The sequence below is a fragment of the Manis javanica genome, chromosome 15, assembly GCF_040802235.1.
Source record: "Manis javanica isolate MJ-LG chromosome 15, MJ_LKY, whole genome shotgun sequence".
NCBI classification, from domain to species: domain Eukaryota; kingdom Metazoa; phylum Chordata; class Mammalia; order Pholidota; family Manidae; genus Manis; species Manis javanica.
The window spans coordinates 12,208,412-12,231,756 of record NC_133170.1 but is presented as its reverse complement, the minus strand read 5'-3'; the positions used below and the strand labels follow the sequence as shown (position 1 = coordinate 12,231,756).

The window sequence follows — 23,345 nt, the reverse complement described above, 5'->3', positions numbered from 1 at the left end:
TTATTTTTTAAGGACCATAAACAAAACGTTAAAGGAAAATACTGTGGAACAGTTGAAAAAAAGAAAAGAATGAAACTTCTTAAGTGTTCCTAAAGTTTTAAGAGTCTCAAACAGACAAGTTCTTAAGGGAAGATAGGATGCCTCTGGTTTTATGACATGATTTTAATTGTAGAATGAACTAATTTTTGATGCTGCAAGGGATATCAGAAAACTTTCTCTTCTTTTAATCTTAATGAGTTATGTGAATAAACCTGGAAGACTCTAACTTCATAGTCTTTTTAAGAAGTAATGTCAGTTGAGTTTTCAATCCAATTAGAATCATGCAATTTTTAGAACTAAGGTCGCTTTTTAAAAAGGTAGACAGTTATGAAGAATTTATCCTGGTGGAGTAAATAGAACTGGTGAAATTTGCTAATTCTTATGGCATTTTCTCTTTGAGTAAATAACCACAGAGTAAAACCTACCACCATTCTTCTCATCTCAAATGGAAAGAGGAGAGAATGAGAGGCCAAGAAAAATTTTATATGATTTGGGTCATTAGAATGTGTGAGTGTAACACACATGTACAAACTAGTTCAAACATTTACTAAACGGCATGACTTACACTTAAAATGGTATAAAGATGTCTAAATTGACCTCTCCTTGAAAGAGATCTCAGCAAAAAAATGAAGAAAGGTTGGGGAGCATCATCCTGCTGTCATTCAACATATCCATCAGCTGTAAAAACTTGTTCTGCTCTCTTTATCAATTCCTCCAGGTGATCTGTCTAACCCACCTAATGCATTGCATGCCTTTACCAACATTTGGGCCAATTTACTGTCTTGCATATTTATAACTGAAAAATTTACAGGCAACCTTAATTGTGGGCTAGTTACATTGCAGTCCACTGTTCTATCAATAAAGGAACTGGAATTCATTGTTTTCTAAAGTCCAAAGCAACAATGATACAAAACATGTAAGAGAATGCATCAGGATGAATAATGCAAGTTAGGACGCTTATTTCTACGAGGTCTTAAGCCTTCATATTTAAGAAAGAAAAAAAGAAGATCAAATCTAAAATATACTTCATAAGTATTTTCATATATCAAAGAAAATGTAGTTGATGGTAAATTCTTATGTGACCATTTGGTTATGTATGTATTGATAAAAATAATTTTATAATAATATTTGTTATAAATTGGATTTGCTTTCCACTAGAGCAGGTTTCATTTTTCCTCTTCTTCCTCGTCCTCTGCTGCCAAGGAAAAGGAAGAAGTGGAAAGAAGGACAGGGAGATAAAACATGAAAAAGAAGTATGTTAAAGATTTCTGTGTGCGGAGGTATGTGTTCTACATTTTTCATCTATTTCTGCATGTCACTACATATAGTTACTACATAACTATCTGAACAATCTCTCAACAGATTAAGTATATCATGACTCTGAAACTATTTGCTGCTTGTAGTTCTGCTCCAAATTAACAATTTACAAAAAAATATTTTAGAACTATGCTTTTAGTTAATGCATATACTAGAAGCTGTGAAAATTAATTCCTTTCAGATTGTCAGTCTTTCTCAGTAGTTACTTTTTGCCTGAAACATACCCTACTTCCCCAACTTTTAAAAAAATAATAGCTTGATGGGTTTTGACTCCCTATCATTTATCTGTACTAATACTAGAAAGAGTGCTAATACGTATCTTGACATCTCTTAGTGTTTTCCTCCAAATTACTAGCAAGGTGACAGAATTTCCTTGAGGAACTATTGATTTTTTAAAAAATTCTGTGAGGTAGTGGAGGCCAGCAACTTAAAACTTAACATTTTGATCAAACAGAATTTCTAAGCTTTTAAAATTCTCATACTCAGCAAAATTTCTATTAACAGAAAACTTTGTTTCTGACCTTAGTTCTATCTTGTTGCAAGATATTGGGCAAGTCAGTAAACTTTCCTTCAGCTCTCTGGACTATAGTTTCCTTACTCAAATCCTTTCTAAAGTACTTTATTTTCAAAATGCTCTGACTTATACAGTATTCCATATTCTGAAGCAAGAAATCCATCCACTTCAATGTTTTGTCATTATGACAGAGCTTAAAATCTACATGAATGTTGTAGTAGTAATTGTGGAATAATTGTAAAAAACTACTGAAGGTATTGGCTAAATTTAAACGGTCAGATTACACTGCCTACGAGTTTTCTGTAATACAGGTTTAGATATATTTTGCAATTCTGTTTAAGAGGACTATCCTAAAATAACATAAAAATTTAAAACTTGGTACTGTCATCAAATTACAGTGAACCCAAGTGACTTGCAAAGGGTCATACTGGTTAGAAGAGAATTGTATCTTAATTAGAATAAGAAATTGCCATAGTTTTATTATCTTAGGTTTTCACTAATCAAAAACATTTTAAATATAGATAACCTAATACCTACCTTCAGCTAAAACCGTATTCAGAGTCAGCATATTTACAATAAACATGAATCCAATCATCTGTTTTAAACTACTGAACTGAAATAACCGCATTCTAGTATCATATTAGAAATGTGCTGCTTATAATTACAGGTAAGGAAGGCAAAGACTGCCGGCTGCATCGTCCCTCTAGTGTACCTCAGCCTCACTGAAGCTATGACCAGCTCACCAAAATCACAGGTAGGATAATGAGTCAACCCTGACTGAGCTGTAGAATCCAGGGTAAAGAACTGAAGGGTACCTGACCCAATTAGAAAAAATGGGATAAATTCTGCTGGCAAAGAATTTTAAGCACAATACATGCAAGAAATAATTTTGACGTTTGCTTCTGTCATTTATGATATTTACGCTTAATAAAATATGTTGGATTTGCAAGGTATAACTTCAAGAGAATGATGAACTTCTCTCCAAATAAGCTGACAGCAAATCTAACAGCTGCTTCCAGATGAATGATGCTGCGTCGCTGAGTCAGAGTCACAGCTCCATGAATTAGATATCTTTCCTTGTTAAGTCACAGCAAGTGTGTGTTGGGCACCTACTATGTGCCTTGACACTACACTAAAGCTCTCTGTCCATGATTTCATCAAATCCTTATAAATACTTGTTAAAGTAAGCGTTTTCAGAAAGGGAAACACATTTTGTCAAAGTTCATGCCACTACCACGTGACGAGACAGGATATTCCTAGCAACTCAGTTTTTCCTTCTTTACTGATGCTCATGATTGCAAATTTCCATATAAGAAAAATATGGAGGGTATAGGGCCTCAGTCTTGGTTTACCAGGTAATATGCAGGTTGGAATTCGACTTGAACACCAGATCGTTCCCCCTCCACCCAAAAATGGTTTTGCTCTGACCTCCCAGTCTCTTCCCCCTCAGTTACCCTCAATATTCCGCCCAGCCATTCAGTGTCCTGTCTGCAACACCCACGCCTATCACAGGCGCCCCCGAGCACACGGTCAACAGTGTTCTGCCTCCGCTTTCTAACTAAAAGCCCGCCTACCTTTCTGCTTTGAGTCCGCCACACCGCCCCTATTAAGAACACTCACAGGCACCTTTTAAATGTTAAAGGATAGAGAAAAATGAAACACGTCTGCCGTTTCTCTGCCATGACTTCCCCTCAGCATAGGACGGAAATTGCCTCCTTGCTTAGACGGAAGCACCTCGGCGCGGCGGGGCCACCGGCGTTGGCAAGGTGCTCGGGGCGTGGGAGGCCGCACGGCAGAGCCACACCGGAAGTAAACTGTACTCTGGGGATCCTTCCTTCCGGTCAGGCCACCCAAGAGCGACGCGCAAGTACAGACTGTGTCTGGCCGGAGGGAGGAGGGAGGCCGCGCGTTCTGACCTGGATCTGCTGCTGAAGCAAATTGATCTTGTGCTGCTGCTGCAGAAGCTGCTGCTGCTGCCGCGCGATCTGTGGAGAAATTGACACGAAAGGCTTAGAAGCACGTCGTGGCTCCCGCGGGACGTTACCGATGTTCTGTTCCTCAGCGTCTGATTTGACACTGATGGAGGTGATCAAAACGGGTGGCGGTGCCCCTAAAAGCGCCAGCAAGTCACCCTTCTGGAGGGTCCAACACGATCTTTAGTCCTCAGGATGGTTTCTTTAAGCCTAAAACAAACAAAAAGCCTAAGACTCTATATCCGTGGTCTGAGCCGGGACGACACGTCAGCGTTTCAAAACCCCTCTTCCCGGGAACACGCAACGTTTCCAGCTCTTTGCTACCGGAGGGAACTGCACACGCCGAGGGCTGCTGTGACCCAGGAGTTCACAGGAGCATGAGGCTTTGTGTTGTAAGCCCTGTGTTCCTTAGCAAGGGAGGTGTTGGTATTTTTTTTTTTTCGATAAAAGTATACTGTCTTCACTTCTGCCTCCCCCAGCCCTTAAACTGCCAGCTCCTCAGTGCACGCCCTCCATCATGCTTTCTGCTCCTGTTCGCTGCTAGAATGAGTCTTCATACAGCAACTAGTCACTTCCGATTTTTAAATTCTGAAGCATTTTTTAGTCTTCACCATTTGACTTTTCATCAGAATTCAACACTCAGGTTCCTTCCCTTGATCCTGAACTTCCTTCCTTGGCTTCTGCGGCATCACACTTCCTTGATTTGGCTCCGACCTCCCAGCCTTCCTCCTCAGTTACCCCCAATATTCCGCCCAGCCATTCAATGTCCTGGTTGTGTCAGGTTCAGTTTTAGACGTAACTCTTTTCCCTCTATACCTCTATTCTGCATGTATGCTGAGTGCTTATAAATTGGTTTCTCTAGCCTAGATTTTGCTTTAAGCCTCGGGCCCAGTTTTCCAATGACATTCTTAAAGGTACTTCAGCTTCAACAGGTTCAAAACTAAACTCAGGACTTAGCCTTCAATGTGGTCATCTTAAGTGTTTTCTAAGCCAGGCATTAGCAGAATCCCCCCATTATTTGCTCCTTTAACATCCTATACATTTTACTTAATACTATATGCCACATACTATGATTTTATATTTATTTTTGTTTTTGTTTTAATTAACACCTTTCTGTCTCCTGGGTGGGAGTCCATAAATACAGTGAGATTTAGGGATCGTGTATGTGTTACTGACCATTTGCACAAAGGAATACAGAATGAATATTTGGTGAATATTGCATGAATAAATAGATGAGAAAAAATTTTAAACACATCAGTACATGATACAGGGTAGGAAACCTCAGTGAGAATGTAACTTCTAACCTCATGAAATATCATTCTCATATATAGACTCTAATTCATATTCTCATGTTATAATCACTATCATTCTCATTATAAAAGTTTAACAGTCTTTGTATCAGAAAGCTAAAATTCAGAAAAAGCTTGATATATGCAGAGACCATTACTATGAGTAAAAGTGAAGAACCCATCTGGTGGTGATGGGTCTATATGGCTGCACACTGAACTTTGTATTTCCTTTATGGACTAGTATTTTAGTATTTTCATTGTATTTTAAGAATACAGTAAAAATTCCTTTGTTTCTAAAGAAACTTAGGAAAGGAGATGGTATTAAAAGGAATATCAGTTTTTTCCTTAAGTCTAGGTCTTTCCTCCCACATATCAGTATTTCCACTGATATTTAAATCCTTTTATCAGCACCTTAAGAATGTATCACGAAACTGACCACTTCCTTCCCCTTCACATCTCCTCCTGTTCCATGCCACTGTTGCCTGGATTGTTTTAAAGGCTTCTTATTCACTATTTCTGCTTCTAGTCTTGCTGCCTACAGTGTCTGGAGAGATCCTCTTAAAATATAAGTCATTTTATTCATCTTTCCAAAACCTGCTGTCTCACTCAGAATAAAAGCCACTGTCTGTGCAATACCTGTAAGGCTCTATATGGTTTGGCCTCCTGCTACCTGTCTGATGTCATCTCCCGCAACACCTTGTACCTCCACTCTTGCCACATTGCTTTCCTAACTATCTCTTGAATGCACCAAGGGTGTTCCTACTTCCTCCCTACCCCTGCCTCTGGGCCTTTGTACGTGCTTTCCCCATCCATCCGGAACACTCTGTTCCTGGATAAGCACATTGCTAACTCCCTCACCTCCTACAAATCTCTGCTCAATTTTTAACCCTGACAATAGGATCCTCCTTGAGTACCTATTGTTGAAGAGCCTGTCTTCTTGGCACCCTCATCCCTAATTCTCTGCTTTATTTTTTACCATCATTCTTACCAACATATACTATATTTTACTATTTATTTATTGTCTATCTCTTCCCAACTAGAATTTCAATACGTGAAGGATTTTTGTCTGTTTTATTCCTCATGGTATCCCAGTAACTAGAGCAGAGCCTGGCATCAAAGTGGAGCTCATTGATATTTACTGAATGGATGAATGTGGAATGGAGCTCAGAATCTGGTGGGAAAGCTGATCAGTAAACACAGTCATTGCATTGCCAAGGGCTGTAGTAGGAATATCAGAGTGCCAGAGAGGGACCCCCTACACCGAGCAGGGAGTGTTGGGAGGAGGGTCAGGAAAGGAGTTCTCAGGAGAGGATAAACCAAATCTGAATCTTAAGGAATAAGTACTATTTTTAAGGAATAAATCCTCAAGGCTTTCCCAGTGACCACAAGAGTGGTGACTATGCATGCTGGCACTGCAGGGTAGAGAGGATCTCGGTGAGTAGAATGGGCTCAGGAAAGCTGACCTGTAGCTGTCATGAGGGACCTTCTCCCAGGCTGCGTAGGCATTGCCTGGCATCTCTCCAATACAGGAGAGAAATTCAGAAAGAACCTGAGGATTTCCAAAGTCCAAGGAGAATGTCGCAAGAAGTTAAACATTCTAGAATCCTTTGATATTTGGGGATGGGCCAGAATGTGAGAGAAAAAGAAAGGAGCCTTGCTCTCCATTAGTGAATGCTCAGATTTTTCAGGACAAATTTGCCCCCAGACCCATCAAAGTAGGGGTTCTCCATTCTGAACTCATTATCATAGGGGTAAAGCAAGAGGAACATGGTCCATATTCAAAAAAGGCCAAAGATAACTTTAAGGAAAATGATGAGGCATTTTATTAAATACGAAAGCATTATCTTTGGGGCAGAGATCAACCACCAAGTAGAGAAGCATAAACTGAAAGGGGGTCACCTCAAATATAATCTGAATAGTTCTTCACCACTTTCAACTCTGCTGTTTACATTTTGAAAGCTGTGTAGAAGTTTTTGCAGGGATGTGTGGACAAATACTCTTGACCAAATAATGGCCTTCCTTCACGTAAGATGATGAGTGGACTGGGGCTATAGCACAGGATGGCAAAGGGAATTAGTCCCCAAAGGGATGTGCCATCTTTACATGTAAGCTCGCCCTATGACACCCTCTATCTTCCCTCCCCATTCATACCAATTTTTTATATATAAGATTCCCTCCATTTTCCCACTATATATTTGCTAATTCTTATTGATTGATTTCTGCTACTATAGCCCCACAGAAGCTATACTCTTAAAAGGCCAACAATCAGAAACTAAATGATAAATCTAGTTAGCTTTCATTTTTTGGAATGGTTCATTTTTCTCTTTCAACCAGCTATATGCCAGTATCTCCAAAGGATCCACTCTTAGTTCCTTTCCATTTTCCCATAATATCACCATTATTCTAAGTGAGGGCCTATGGACACACCATTCTTTCCTCTTCATGAAACACTCTGGCCTCAGATATTAATGTGGCTGCCCCTTGTATGTCATTTAAATCTGAGCACAGTTGCCAGATCCCACTATCCAGACTAAGAAAAACTTGCCCATCACATCAATCAATATTTATCAAATTACTGTTCTAACATTTCTTCAGGTTAATTATCACTACCTGAAATTATTTTGTTAATTTCTCCTTTCCTTTGTTAATTGTCTTTCTCTGTCCATTAGAATTTAGGGTTTTGGTCTTTCCGGTTGTGTGAGGTAGCCTCTGCAGTTAGCACATTGTCTGCCATGTAAGAAACACTTGGTTCCTTTTTGTTGAATAAATTAATGAAACTTATCTACTCTGGTATAAACTACCATCTCTGTAGATAATCTTAAGAAATTTGGCTCAGCCCTCTTTTCCAGTTGGTCAGTATTTCTAGCTGTCTTTCACACCTCCAGTTGGACAACCTGAGAGCATCTCTCTTTAACATAATAAAATATCCTGCTTTTCCTACAAATTTACCCCCCTCTGACTTTCCCTATTGCCCAGTCTCAAAACCTTTCCTCTCTTTAGCCCACTGGAAAAAAATTCAGCTTCCCTTCTGCTGCCTGTTTACTCCTGTCTTCCTTTTTCCATGGTCATTTAGTTTGGATTCTAAACTATTGAGTTTAGATTCTCACTCCTTCTATTTAATTTTAATTTATTATAAAAGCCTTCTAACTAAACTTCTTGTCCCACAACTGGAAATTTACTTCACCTGTGGGACCCTACCTATTTTTTTTTTAAAGCTCATACCAAACACTTGCTTAATGAAATCTTTCATAACGTCCCTGATTGGAGGTGTTCTTTTGACTCTCCACAGTTCTTTTTGGTACTTGGCTCAAGACTTATCAAAATGCCACCTTCATTATAATCACTTCCATGTTACTTACCACTAGCATACTTGATACACTTCTTCAGGTCAGAGTATTATTTGTTTGCCTTGGTGTTCTGCCTTTTTATTCACTTAGGTGGGGCAGGGGAAGGGGGGTGCTTTGGCTGACTGCTGTGTGCCTAGGAGAGTGCCCTGTGAGTAACAGGCAGGCCCAGGCCTGAGGGGCGTGGGCACCCGGTTCTCACCTGCTCTTGCTGCTGTTTGGCCAGCTCCATTTGCTGCCGCTGTTTCTCTATCTGAGACGCAGCCAGTTTCTTCTGCTCATCATGGGCAGCCAACAGCTGCTCTCGCAGACTGGTCAGCTGGTTGATCATACCCATGAGCTGCCGCTCCTTCTCAGCCAGGCTTTCAGGAGTTCCTGATAACAAATGGCAATCAAATATGCAAGGAAAGAGAAATGAGAAGAGAGTGACTTTTCAATGAGAATGCTTGTATACAGAACTATTCCAAATATCAGGTTCAACACACAAACATATACCCACTTTCTTTTAGATTTACTCAACAGTGAAAAATAATGGCTATTTTTACCCATTAGAAAATATCATAATAAACATTTTGACTGTTTTTTATTTATGACAAACAATAATCTATAGTTTTTTTCCTTTTATTTCTTGGCTGAGCAGCTACTAGTATAATATTATACACTGGGGCCTGGTAGAAATAAAAAGAAGCCAAGGCAGAGTTCCTAGCTCTAAGTAGTTTTTAATCAAGTTAAAGATGCAAGACAAAAATATTAAAAATTTAAAACCATAATTATTAAAAGATCAAAGAATTATCAGTGGTATGATTCTTCTTTTCTCAAAAAAGAATCTTTAAGAATTAGAAATAAGGCCTCTCTTATATTAAAAGGGTATAAAAGCTATTGGCCAATCAACTTTTAGACTGTTTTCTTATATTGCCATTCAAAGGCTTCCTTCAAAAATAGCATAGCTAGGGAGAAAATATTCAAGTTTGAAAATATAAACTTAGGCTCTCATGAAATAATAAAATCTGGTAGGAAAACTAACAGATCACCTCACAGCCACCCAAAGTTATAGTTAAATCCAAGATTTGGAGAAGTCACAGCAGTCTTTTACAATAACTAACATGCTCAAGATACTTAGAACATGCCAATGAGTCTTCTTAGGTTAAAATACGTATTTGATACATCAGAAATGTGAGCAGTTCACTGAAACAGAAACGCTATCACCTTTAATTGTTCTTTTAAAATTCACCAGATTGACAAGACCCCTATGGTAAAGTATTAGCAGTAGGGGAGAACATACTTTTTAATTACAATTTTCACTTCGAATATAAGACACTAAGCACTATCTTAATAATGCATTTGTGCCACCTGTATATATAATTAGATAGGAGGATCTGTTATAACTCAGTCATCCTTACCCAACCCATCTCACTGCATTTCTCCCTACCAATTTATGCTGAAAAAGCATGCTTTTTTTAGGAAGTAGTAGCTATAGTTGGTGGCTTATAATTTTCATGAGCCCATTTAGAATGGAAATAAAGTTTCTAATGTAGTTTACATAGGCTAGAGAGCTAACATCCAGCAGTGAAATTCTAAGTAAATGCAAGGCAAGAATCATGCCTTATTCTTCTTATTATTATTACCTAGTCTTATTCAGAACAGGTGCTCAACAAATTGTCACTAATAAATCGTTATACCTCTGATATTTGGATTCCATCAAACAGAAAAACAGTTACTGTAGAATAACAACCATATGATTGTTGTAATTAGAATCCTACTAAATAATCTATAAACTGGGAAGATTTTTTAAAGAAATATTCAAGTGATGGTAAGATGTACATTTTCACACATCATTAGTAGAGGAGTAAATTGCTACCACATGTCTAGGAATATACACTAGGGAAAGTAACACATATCAGGTCTTGTAACCATCAAGGGGTTAATTTCACTTCTAAAAATTTAGCACAAGAAAACTATAAGAAATGAAGATAAGTATAAGTGTTTTCAATGAAATACTAGAAACAATCTGAATGTCAAATGGGAATAATCAAATAATTATGGAATATCCATATGGTAGGGTAGTTTGTATCCATGAAAAAACAATTGTTTAAGAATATTTAATGATGGGGAACATTTTCATGGTATAAACCTATGTGAAGAAGTTGGACAGAAATAAAACACTGAGTAAACGCTGTCTCCACCTCTTGTCTTGACTGCAACAGCTTCCGAACCATTCTACCTTCTGAGCGCAGTGCCTTAGACCACTTGACCATCTGGCTTCCTTCTACCTATTTCTACATCTGCTCCTACTGAAATGCATTCTCCAAGTAGAAGTTCAGAGTGATCCATTTGGAAAGGTAAAATCAGGTCATATCACATGCTTGTATAAAACTATTTTATAGCTTTATACTATACATAGGATAAAGTTGAAACTCGTCACCCTTACAAAGCAATGAATGATCAGACCCTTGACTTCTCCTTTGGTATCATCTCCTTCCATTTTCTCTTTGGCAAAATGCTTCAGTCCCATGCCCGTTGAGTTGCTCTAATACCAACACACAAACTAGCTCCCACGTTAGGGTCTTTGCACTCCATTGTTTCCATTGGAAAGCTCTTCCCCTACATCAGGATTTCTCTATCCAGCACTTTTGGTATTTTGGGCCAGACAACTCTTTTACTGGGAAGCTGTGCTTGTGAACCATCTCTGGCTAGATACTGGTAGCACTCCCTACCTCGTTGTAACCCAAAATGTCTCCAGACAATGCCTAATTTCCCCTGGTAGAAAACTATTTCAAATGACTGGCTTTTATATTTCATTCATTCAGTGTAAATCCAGAATTCCTCCTACATGTATCTCATGTAATTCTAGCTGTTGGAGATACTACAGTGTATAGCGAGACAAGAATGTCTGCTTCACAGAGTTTACATTTAAATGAGAGAGAGAGTAAACAAACAGACTGAGATCCACACAGATGCAGATAGTAACTTAGTAACTTAAATGCCCACTCCTCAGACTGCCTCCCTGAACACTGAAATTATAGAAGCCACCATCTCACGTTTTGTCACATGCTATTTTTATTCTGTTCATAGTAGTTAGAACCATATGTTGTATTGTTTTTGATATAGTTATTTATTTAGTGAAACTCCCAGTACAATATGAACTCTATGATAGTAGAATACTAGTTTATTTTGTTCAATACTCTATCACCAGCATTTATAATGTAATGCCCCACACACAGAAGACACCCCATAACAACATTAAATGAGTGAAACAAATAAATAAACTTCTTAAGAATAGAGAGAAGTCCTTGATTGACTGATAATGTACAATTCTGTGCACAGCAAGAACCCTCATCAGGATAACTTAAATTAAGGTTAATCTTGAATACATTTGAAATAATACCAAAAAAAATCTATGGAAGCTGATATTTCCTCAATACTGTTTTATCCACCCAAATGGAATAGGTATATGGCTTGAAATTAAATAATCAAAATTAAAGCCAGTGATTGGGAGTTATCATCCAAAAAAAGGAAAGATACGAGTAAACTCAAGAAGAGAGAAGTCCTAGAATTCTGACAGTAAAAGTAAACTGGAGATTATGTTTCTTCCCTCAAAAAATTTACCAGAAATGTAATTCTTTGTTTCAAAGCAATAGTCAATCTGCCACGATTAATTTTTCTTTTATTACTGGTATTTCTTAAGACTATCAGTATTATAATTTGGATGGGACCATACTTAGTTCAATTTCTTTTTATGGAAATGTTGCTTTCAACTGATATTCCACTTGAAGGATCTAATAATCATTTATGTTGTTTTTAAAAACTGTACCTAATGAAAGAGTCTCTACTAGACTGTAAATTCTAGAATGGCAAAAATCTGTCTACTATATTTGCTATCATTATGTCTCTGGAACATGGCAAGACAAATAGCATTTACAGACTGAACTGAAAATATAATGAATAAAAACTAACTTAAGTTAATCTAAATTTACAACTAAAGCTTCTTTCACCTGTATTCTTATCTGACAAGACAAAGTACAAACCTCCTCATCAAAAGGTATGAATGGCATTATTCCATTTTGTCAAAAGAGTATTTGTTAGGTTATCCAACCTATAAACATCTATGAATTGATCTGTTTCATAAGAACTATTTCAACCAAACTTTGATAAAGCTTATCTACATGTTCTTTACTGCATTATAGATACCTTCAGAAGTTGGAATCAATTAAAATTATATAAGAAAAACTATCATTTATTACATGAGAGTATAAATTTATTGATATTCTATTACACACTGCTAATACTATAAATATTCTTATTTTCTAGATTTCTATAATTTATTTTGGAAAAAAACAGTGTTCTTTTTTGCTTCAGTTTTTTAAAAGGTGGGCTTCGGCTTGGATTTAAATGTATCTACTAAAGAAAATTTTCAGTTTTAAGGCCATGGCCATTGGAGATGGAACAATGGACAGGCAGCTATGGCCTTTCCCACTGTGTTCCTGTGGCTGTGTGTTTTGTTTACAGGACATGATAACAAGATACGTACATTGTCACTTCTGTAGTGAAAGCAAGGGTCATTCTTGTTTCCTTTTTAAAAAAAGTACGTTTCTAAACTATTTCTTATTACAAATGTTTACCTTTCAACAGAGATTTTAGTTTTACAAACATTTCCCACAATTATTCCATCCACTTACTTGGATTTGTATTTAAAGTGAAAAAATAAGACAAAACAGTTTTTAAAAAAATGCTGTGAAATGTGCTGATGAAATGGAATATCATCTGTAATAGTCATTGCAAAACATGGCATTTTTCAAGCGGTCTTTCATTCCTCAAGTACATAGTGGGTTCCAAAGTTTAGGGCCAGCAGTAAGCAAGGCAGTGTATATACAGGGGAAACCACACAAAACGTGTGCGCATGCTAGGGACAGAGCTAAACAGACAATAGAATGAGTACATCTCAAAGGGGCTCTTCCTCCAGCTGTGGCAGGCATGGAAGTTTTTTTTTCTGTTTTAAAGGCTTCTAGAGAATCTCTGTTTCAACTTCACTGAAGCCAGGTTACCAAACATCATGTGAAAAGCACAGGCTTTGATGGTTCTTTCTTCTGAGTCTCAATTTCTTTTTATGTAAAATGGGAATAAAATGACTTTGTCACAATAATTTTGTAAATAATTTATATATGAAGTCCCTGTATATAAATGGGCATGAGATAAACAGTAATCTGCAACTGTTTTTAAATGAGCAGACGAGGAAATAAACCAAAAGAGTTAACCTGATTTCTGTAAATCCTTGAAAGAATCAGGGTAACATGACACCACATCTTTTTGACTACACTTTGCTTCCCTAGTGAGAGAAATGTTACTATAAAAGAGAGAAAGGTTTTAGGTTAATTCCATTATCCTGTGTTCTGGATAGTGTAAGCTTTGGTGTCCATATCTACAAGAATAAAATAACGTTTTTATAATTATTTTAAGTTTAGAATCTTCACACCCCTCACACAAATGGATACTTAGCAAATGAATGAAGGCATTGTTAAATGAGAAAAATGTTGAGGAAAGCATAGTTTTATCTTCAGATGTAAAACCCAGATTAAATAGGTAAGAGTATCTGTTTAAAACGTGCATTATTAAGAACCTGCTTTAAAAGGTATGTAAAACTTCTCATTTGGCGAACTGGACCATTAGCATACGCATCGATGAAATCCAGTGGCTCACCATTCTCTTCCCATTACGTGCCATGTTTCTACACTGGCCTAAGGAGGCCTCTGGTGTTCTGAAACAGAGCAAGCCCCTGATGCGCAGAAAACATTAAGTCCCTTTGTGCTTTTACAGATACTGCCATACTTACTTTCAAAACTCATATTCTGTGCACCAGGACGCTTTCTTCAGTTCTTATGAAGTAATTTTTACAAAAAGTAAAAACATTACTCATAAGCAACTACAGAGCAGCTATAAAACAAGCTTAGTAGAATAAAAACATTAAACATTTACTTTATTTAGAAGTAAATGACTATATGTTGTATACCTTCCTTCTGGCTGCCTCTTGCATTGAACAAATTCCAGATTCAACAGTTCCCTCAGAAAATAATCAACATTTCCAACCCCTTGCAAAAAAGTTTAGGCACATAGTTTTTTTGGTTAATGCACAAATGAAACAGTCACAAGGTTACTATTAGCAAACCACGTGATCCTTCAGTAGTCATTGGATTTTAAAAGAATGGGTTTAAAACAACTTTCAAAGTGATGCATATCCAAAGGCTGAGATTTTTAATCTCCATATTTTAAATTTACAGAACTCCAGGGGTCCCTTACTAGATTTATGATCTGGGTTCTGATTCCTATTCCAAGCCTGTTTGTTTTCAAATTGTCTAATGTTATTTAAATGGAATAATCTCTTTCGAGCCACATACTGAATCTACATTCTTTTATCTCAAAATGTTAGATCATCTAAGAGGGGATCTACTTTAATCCAAAAGTTGAATCAGCGTAGCATGCATTTAATTCATGAACTCTGAAAGGCCACAGTATTGCTGAATGGCTTGCTTCCTTGACTCCATTATCAGCATTCTAGTGTTTGCCTTTGAGTCCTATCTTCTAGAAAGAACAAAATTAGAGCCTTCAAAACAAGCCAGTTTTTATTATACCAACTGCAACTGGCATTTTTTTAAACATTAGATACAACACCTTGCCAGCCTAAATCAATGCATTCCAAGCAGGGTCAGAAGCGTCTACCAGAGATACCAGTGGGAAAGAAACCAGACTCTAAAGAATTCTTCAAAGGAGGCAGGTGGAGAAACTGAGTTAGACTCTTTTGAAAGTGACCCAGCCAGGATCACCTCTCAAACACTGACCTGTTTTTATTACCTCACCAAGATATAAATATTTGAGAGAATTTTGCATGCCGATATTTTTGTTATAGTTCTACACATAAATTTAAGCCTGGCAAATACAAATTTTCCAAAGACTTTATTGACAAAAATGATCTGTTCAGATGAGTCCAAGCTGCCATGGATCCCCAGATACTATGTCAGGTGCAGTGCCGATGGAATGACCGTCCGTCTGATGGAATGTCATACTGGTTGAAACAATGTGTGCCACTTCTGGTTGCCAACTGGAGCACAGGCACGGTTTTTTCCCCTTTCTCAATAACTCTGAGGCTATGAAAGGTTATTTCTTCACCTTTCACACAGTAGTTACTCAGTGCTTCTGCTACAGATAAGGGTAAAATACTCTGTAAACTGGCCAGTTACACTATGGGGCTGATTAAAGCAGAAGAAATATGTACTTTCTTCGGCCAGCTAACCGGTTTATAACATATATTGACTAGCTGTCTGCACAGCTTTTTAGTCAGACTGTTTTATTCTGCAAAACTGAATCTGGTGGTCCTTTGTGTGTTCTTTAGAAGACTGTTTCTCACGTAACTTGGAAGTATAATTATTTCACATTTCCAAAGTTGCACACCACAACATGGTATACATTCTAAAAGGCAAAATAATCTAACATGAAAAATAATTTTATGCTCTGAGAAGTGGATGACCTTTACTCACTTATATTGTTTCTTGAAAAATGAGAATGACTTTGAGTGGGTATGACAACTATTTATTGATAGCTGAACTATCACAACCAAATGTTATTTATTTCTCTTATTTTTAAGTTAATCGTTTTTACTTTTTAAATAGTAATAGGAAGTAAACACTACTTTGAACTTTGCCAAGCTGCAATTTTAATCTTTGTCCAAATGCCCTGGAAGTCATTCAATTGCAGCAACTTGGAGCCGGCACTTAGAAACTGAGCTCTGTCCTCACTTGGCTAGTCTTAGATATTCAAAAATGGGTGTGCGCGAGCATGGGCATGCATGCAACACACACACACACACACACACACACACACACACACACACACACACACACACACACACTCATTTACTTACTCACACATTTTGTGGAACTAATTAAAAGTTCAGTGAGAACTGACCAGTGTAAATAGAGGAGGAAAGTTTCAATCCACAAGAAGACTCAGCAAATACTATGACGGCTGTAAACATCCTAATATACACAAAGATTCTATTCAAGTATGTTATTCTAAATTATCATTAACAAATCATCTAATAATTAAGTAAGTTTGTATTTTTCAGATTAAAACAAAAAATCTCACATTCATCCTTCCCTACCTCAGCGTGCAGGTACGTAGACTTACACCTTTATTAGCCTCATAAAAAATAGAGCTGCCAAACAGCTAAGCCATTGTTCTTGTCTAACTTCTGAGGTGGCGTGAGAACCACATTCCTGGGCGCTCTGTAATCACAGTGTCTGACCCCTCAAGAACCATTAAGTCAAATTCATGTACCCCCACAGGGCAGCACACTATTGTACCCTCTCCACTTTGTAGCCACCTATGAACAATGGATGGTGATGGCGATGGTCCCGGGGCAGTAGCCCAGCACTCGGTCCCCAGTTTTCTGCCAAACCTGCCCCGAGCACCTAATAACCACACCCTCAAGAGAAGAAAGATCTACAGTTCCTTTTAAAATGCATCAGAAAACAGGTGTTCAAACAGATCCAGAAGTCAAGAACCAAACTTAGGCTCTGAATGTGAAGCTTAAAGAACTCAAAGACAGAAACTTCTTCTGTGACTGTACTGCAGCTCCCTGAACTAACCCCACAGCCGGCCTGAAAGGACAGCAGAGCCTCCTGCAGCTGATCGTCGCTGCTGCTGCTTTTAAGTGGGACTTGTGAGGAAAACGAGGGAGGGAGAAAATGTTTGTCCTCCAATGGGATGAGAGCACAAGGCCCAGCACAGGCAGCTTCCTCGGCTCTGGTCTCAGTTAGCACTTAGGTCAGAGGAGAATAAAGAACCGTGGAGAGTACGTTCTATAGCTCAGGGACAAATGGGTTAAAAATCCAGCAAAATAATATAAAGGACCTATAATGCCTCAGGGAAGAAACTTCTCTACTCTCTTTAAACTGTCTTGAAGCTCTTTATGGCATATTGATTATTATTTGTTTGAATTTGATTCTATTAAAGGTTTTAGTTACTGACTTGTTGATCAGAACCTATTTGTTTTCTCACTACCCAGTCACACCTAATCATGGCCCGAACATAAGTAAACTATAAATAACATGGATGAAAGGTGAAATATTCAGTCAAACATTTTCTGAAAGGTTTTAAATACTGAGAGTTTAGTATCATGTACACCTAACACTGAAGAGTGATCTCTGCTTTGTCTTTCTCTGGATGCTATGATGTAGTAGAGCCTTAAGAGAGAAATGCATACACACATACACGTATGCACAAAAGTTACTTATGCACTTATTTCTACATGTATATTAATATAAATCTGGTGGTATCTTAAGTATACATTCAGCCTCTATCAAAGGAGTTATATATGACTAAATATTTTAATATTGATGAGTATTTCTTTTAAATTAATCCTTCAGAATTCAGAGGCAAAAAGTGTCCTGGCTACAAATCAAAAAGCGAAAAAGGGTAGATTGCCTACTATGTTCTGAGAAATCACACTTACAAGTTAATTGAAAGAATTATTTGATTCTATTTTTATATGAGAAATGAAATCTCCTCTTTTCATTAGTAGAAGTTTATTAAGATATGAATATTCAGTATCATCTGAAGTCCATATAGAATTTTCCTATTAGTTGTGGTTAATTCCTGACTCAAATAAAACCAAACCAAAACTGCTGCCCTTATTAATTCAAAAGGACTTTTCATTAAGCTTTCCCCCATCATCACTTCTGGTTTTAAAGGTAGATTATGTACATTCATACATCTAGTATGTAGAATGCATAAAATCATTTCATAATAGGTAGTTTCCAATCCTGCTCACAAAGTAAATCATGTACATTTTTAAAAATCATGTCATAATGTGGCTATTTTATTAAAACAACATACCATTTACCCTATAAGGCACAAACAAAAACTAAGTCAGAACCCTGCTACAGCCACTTTCAAGCTGGAAATAAGAAACACCAAAGACAGAGAATGCACCAGCCAGAGCAACTGGGGCCGCAGCTCTTTATCACTCTTAATAGTCCTAAATATCAATTTCATTTTGGTACATTTTGGATCAAAAGAATTGCAAACATATTACCTTTTATTTCACCAAAGTTCCCTGATCCCATTGCAAGAAGCTTGTCTTTCCAGTCCTTTGAGAGTAGCTTTTCAATACTGGGGGTTTCTAAGTAAAGAAAAAAAAAATGTAAGCAAATCAACAAGAGTATCTCTACAATGGAGCTCATTAAAAGTCTATCTGCTGAGAATAAGTCCATCCCTATTCCGGACCTGGATCATAATGAGTTCATCAACAAACTGATAACAGGGGAGGAAAAACGAGTGTGCTTTGTCACCTGCTGTTTCAAAATCATTAGCTTTTTTCCTCTTGCGGAACAAAGCCATACTAATTCTTCGTGACAATGGGTACGTATAAACCTGCAGTTCATTGTTTTTCAATTTGGTGAACGGGAATTCCTGCTAAAATGGATGCTTGTCAATTTCAGGGTGTTAGTCAGTCAAAAAATAATTATGTTGATAAAATGCAGGGTAAAAAAAGGCAAAGAATTAGCTCTTAAATCTGCTACATGTAATTATATCCCTCTGTGTGTTTACAATTACATCCACTCTATAATATGTGTTTAACATCGTGTGGTGGTAAGCACACTGTGGAAAGATTTGCCAGTGCCGTGAACATTAAAAAAAAAAAAAAAGTTGGTATGAAAGAAGCTTTACAAAGATTGCAAAATCTAGAGAAGTGAGTAATGCCTACAATGGAAACCTGTTATTTGCTTATTTCAGATTTGTATCACACTCTTTTCAAATGCCCTGTATTGGGACAGGGCACATACATTTTAAAGAGCAAGGTTATGCTTTATCTGTATTTGTTTCTTTTTATCACATGGTATTTGACCTCCCCTTCTGTTTTAGATTCCTAATGTATAGGTAAACATAAAATGCTAATAAAACCCCCAAACATTAAACTCAGTTCCAAACAATGTAATAGTATATTCTTGTCAGCATTTAGATGAGCACACAATCACAATGGCTTTCAATGCCGCGATTAGCACCGCATTCAGTTCGAAAATGGAGTGTACTAAAGGATAAGTGTCCCAGGATGCGCCATCTAAATAACAATACCCACACTTATTATCTAGATCTAAGACATACACTGCCATTCTCCACATTGGTGTTTATGTGGATTTCTGTTTGTTCAGACATTTGTTTACCCCCTACCAGGAGCATAAAGGGAGTACATGTTAACTTATCAAAGAGACCGTCTGGCCTAGAGACCATAAGATTATTAGGAACTGGTTAATTTTCCTCACAGTAAAATGCATTTTAAAGCGTCTTCATCATCATCTTTGGCTAATGCAATCTACTTTTTTCAGACTCCCATCTCACAGCCATCAACTCTCAGAGTCACAAAGCCTTGTGTGGAGTTTTCAGCAAAGCGGAGGTGAAATTTTCCTTGGCAAAAAGTTGTGACAATATGGAATGCTTCTTTTCTGATGTCAAAAATTTGTGGAAAACACACACATACCATAAATATATAACATATCATATATATAATACAAATATATATTATACATATCACAACTACTGTGTGCACATTTACTAAGGAATTGGTGAAATGTACTTTTTTGCCCCTTTCTAACAAAATACATATCTTCATTTCTCCCATTGAAAGAAAATAAAAACCTTAATTAACTTTTATTTTCCCTAAAATATCCCTACTTCTATATCATATTGTTTTGAATGTGGTAATGCTATTCGTATAAGTAATAAAATGGATTAAACATCTTCTCACTGTAATCAATATTTCTGTTCACTGAGGCTTTAAAAGTAACTTTAAAACACTTCTGCAAGGATTTTCCATGTTTCTACATTCCCTGCAAACACTTTGTGGGCGAAATCATTTCTTAAACCTTATCAGAGTAGGTCAAACAAACACCACTGTTTCTTTTTTCCAGCACTCTACAAAAATTCTTGAGTAGCATGTAAACAGGGCACAGCCAATATGGTATTTGCAATAGTACTGTCAGTCATTAAAAGCTAACAAACCTTGGCAAAGCAGGAATGCAGCAATAGAAATCTATTGTGCACTAACAATAGGCCCCTGAACCTCCCAGCACCAAAAGCAGACCATTTTACTTTTAAGGCTATTGTCTGCAAAGTCCATGACAAAGCTATTCCCCTGCGGCTAGACAAAATATTCGCTGTAGTGTGCTCATAAAGAAACAGAAGTCTTCTGTCTAAGTTGCGGAGTTAAAGAAACAGCCTGGATTTCTGAAACCTGCAGAACATTCCTGGCCTCTTTATTAGCCCGCATAAAGATATAAGGTTCATATTCAGAGCCACATTTTTCAAGCTCCTCACTTGTAATATATACGCTACAGAAAAAGAGTAACTTCTTTAAGACCAAGTCGTTTGGAAGGTGTAAAATTGGAAACATGTATAACATGGGATTGTCATGTCTGTGGATGAATAGACACCAGGACTTGCAACATGGATGAGGCATAAACCTTAAGTTCAGATTCAATAAACACTTAAGGGGGCAGCCAATGTGCCCTGAACTATGCCAGAGGCTTTTTACCTGTATTCTCTCACTTCATCTTAGCGAACAAGTGAAGACTCAGATTTTGCTATTATAGCCATTTTACAGGTTAAAAAAAAGTGAAAAGAAGAAAAGGACTTGCCTGCAGTGCAACAAAATGTAATGGGCAAAGTTGGGTTTTGAACTAGTTTTTTTTTTGCCTACAGATTTCTGTTACCGACAATGAAATGCCAATGGTGGTTACAACTTTGAGGGCTAAAGGCTAAGCACTGTACCAGGTCCTTTACACGTGGCATCTCAAACTTCTCACAATCATCTCCTGAATTAGATACTGGTATCTCTGTTCACCACATAAGACACCAAAGCTGAAGAAAATACGGTGATATGCCTAATGGAGCTAATAAGCTCGCCCGGCTGGCTCCCAAAGCCTTTGCTCTTTCTAGTACACAAACACTACTTCATTTAAGCAGGAAAACAGTTCTGGGTAGCCGGAAAAGCTACAACTGTCATTAACTTTATCAGATGGATGAAGGAAAAAGGGTAACTGAAGGGATAAACGGAATTTCCCAGGGTGACATGTATTATAAGAACTACGAGGACACTACGAGCTAAGCTTTCTGACAGTTCTCATTTTGTTCAAGATGCAGTCCCACTATATGACTTTGCATTTTAGAATTTTAGACAATTTAAGGAAAAGCTATGACCATATAGTAGAAACCTATACAATGAAAATATATTCATATAGTGGAAGGACTATCGGGCTATCAGTCAAACAATCTGGGTTTTCTCATCAAACTGGCACTGGCTAGCTCGGGGGTACCAAAGGCACTGTCATTCCACCCGTCTCACCTCTGCATCTGAATTATTGTAAAACAAACTGCTTTAAGCAAATTCATATCCAGAATTCTACCAACTGCTACTATTTCAATTTGTTTCCATTGGTAGCTCATGGAGAAGTTGTAAGAAATGATTTCACTATAAAGGACAAAATGTATGGACACACCCAATGACTGAATTTCTCTGAAAATGGCAAAGATTCCATAGAATGTAAGTGATTAGCACTATAAAAGACCAAATGGCAAAATCCCAATATTTACAATACACCTGTTTGTTAATGTGCAAAAATGATTAAAGTGAAATTTGACACAATTATGTAAGTGCTACTTCCCTGCTTTAGAGTAAAGATAGTAGTTATCTATTAAATATTCCATTTTCTAAAATGCAATGTTGTTTTAAGAAATCCATGTAAAATTGTATTTTATACTGTGAGTATGGCATGTTTGTAGATAGAGTGATTTCTCAATGTTCATATTCTGGATTATCTGGATTATTTTCATGTTAAGATGTGCCATAGTTTTACTCCAAACACGTTTAAAGATTCTCCTGAGATTTACTTCTCCCAAGCACTGGAATATCATGATTGCCAACAAAATAAAAGCTAGGGTTCTCTATATTAAAATAAGTAGGAGAGAGAAAAGGAGTTATTACTGACTGAATTGCATTTCAGTTTAGAGAATGCTGTCAGATTCCACAATTTTGTCAATGGTATATGTTATTATATCCATTTTTCAGATAAGAAAACTAAGGCTCAGAAACATGTTCTGACCAGCATCCCCTAGGCAGAAAGTGGAGCAGATGGAATACCAAACCAGGGCCTCATAATTCAAGGATCCATGCCTTTAGGGGAAAGGTAATTATGTAAATATTTTAAAAGAGAGAATAAAATAAATGTTAAATAATAAGCTCGAAGATATATTAGAGAGAAATGAAAGATATCCTTATTAGTCAACCTATTAATATTAAGTTGACTCTAATTGGATTACTTTTGTCTCTTTCTGCCATCAGGACCCTTTTGATACGTTTGCTTGCTTTTCCCTTCTCACCCTTGCCTCTTTTGCTCACATATGCTTCTTCACATCAATGCCTGTGGCAATCCCCACCAATGAATGGCCCCCCCAACTGTGCCAGCCATTGTTACAACAGCATCCTGCCTCTTTAGGGCCTGTTCATTCCCTGTAACTCTCACTCCTTTTTCCCTCCAGTGCCAAATACTCTTAAGACTGACTCCCCTCATCTGGAACAATGAGACCTAAAGACTCATGCCAACATATTGTAATTCTCCAACAAGCTGCCGGTGCCAAAAATTAAACCACATTCGCTCCAGTGCAGTAGCTTTACACACAAGCTCAGGTTTTTGCTTTGTGTTTATGTAGGTTTTTTTTCCCCTTAATCTCCCTTGAGCTGCAGTGGCAGAGCTCATTGAAAAATCGAACAAGCAAAAGAAATATGTATGTATATCTGACTTTTTAAAAAAAGTCCCAGGAGTTA

At 37.3% G+C, this 23,345-nt stretch overlaps 1 protein-coding gene across 19 annotated transcripts in view; it reads right to left on the bottom strand.

Moving 5' to 3' along the window:
* SOX5 (SRY-box transcription factor 5) overlaps positions 1-23,345 on the bottom strand; it is a 938,132-nt gene that overhangs the window by 192,734 nt on the left and 722,053 nt on the right. For all 19 annotated transcript variants that reach the window (XM_073222260.1, XM_073222259.1, XM_073222256.1 and 16 more), the window contains 3 exons: positions 18,561-18,647; positions 8,679-8,851; positions 3,787-3,855 (listed from right to left, as the gene is read on the bottom strand). In XM_073222260.1, coding sequence (XP_073078361.1) covers positions 3,787-3,855; positions 8,679-8,851; positions 18,561-18,647 — 329 coding nt within the window. The remainder of the gene's footprint in view (positions 1-3,786; positions 3,856-8,678; positions 8,852-18,560; positions 18,648-23,345) is intronic.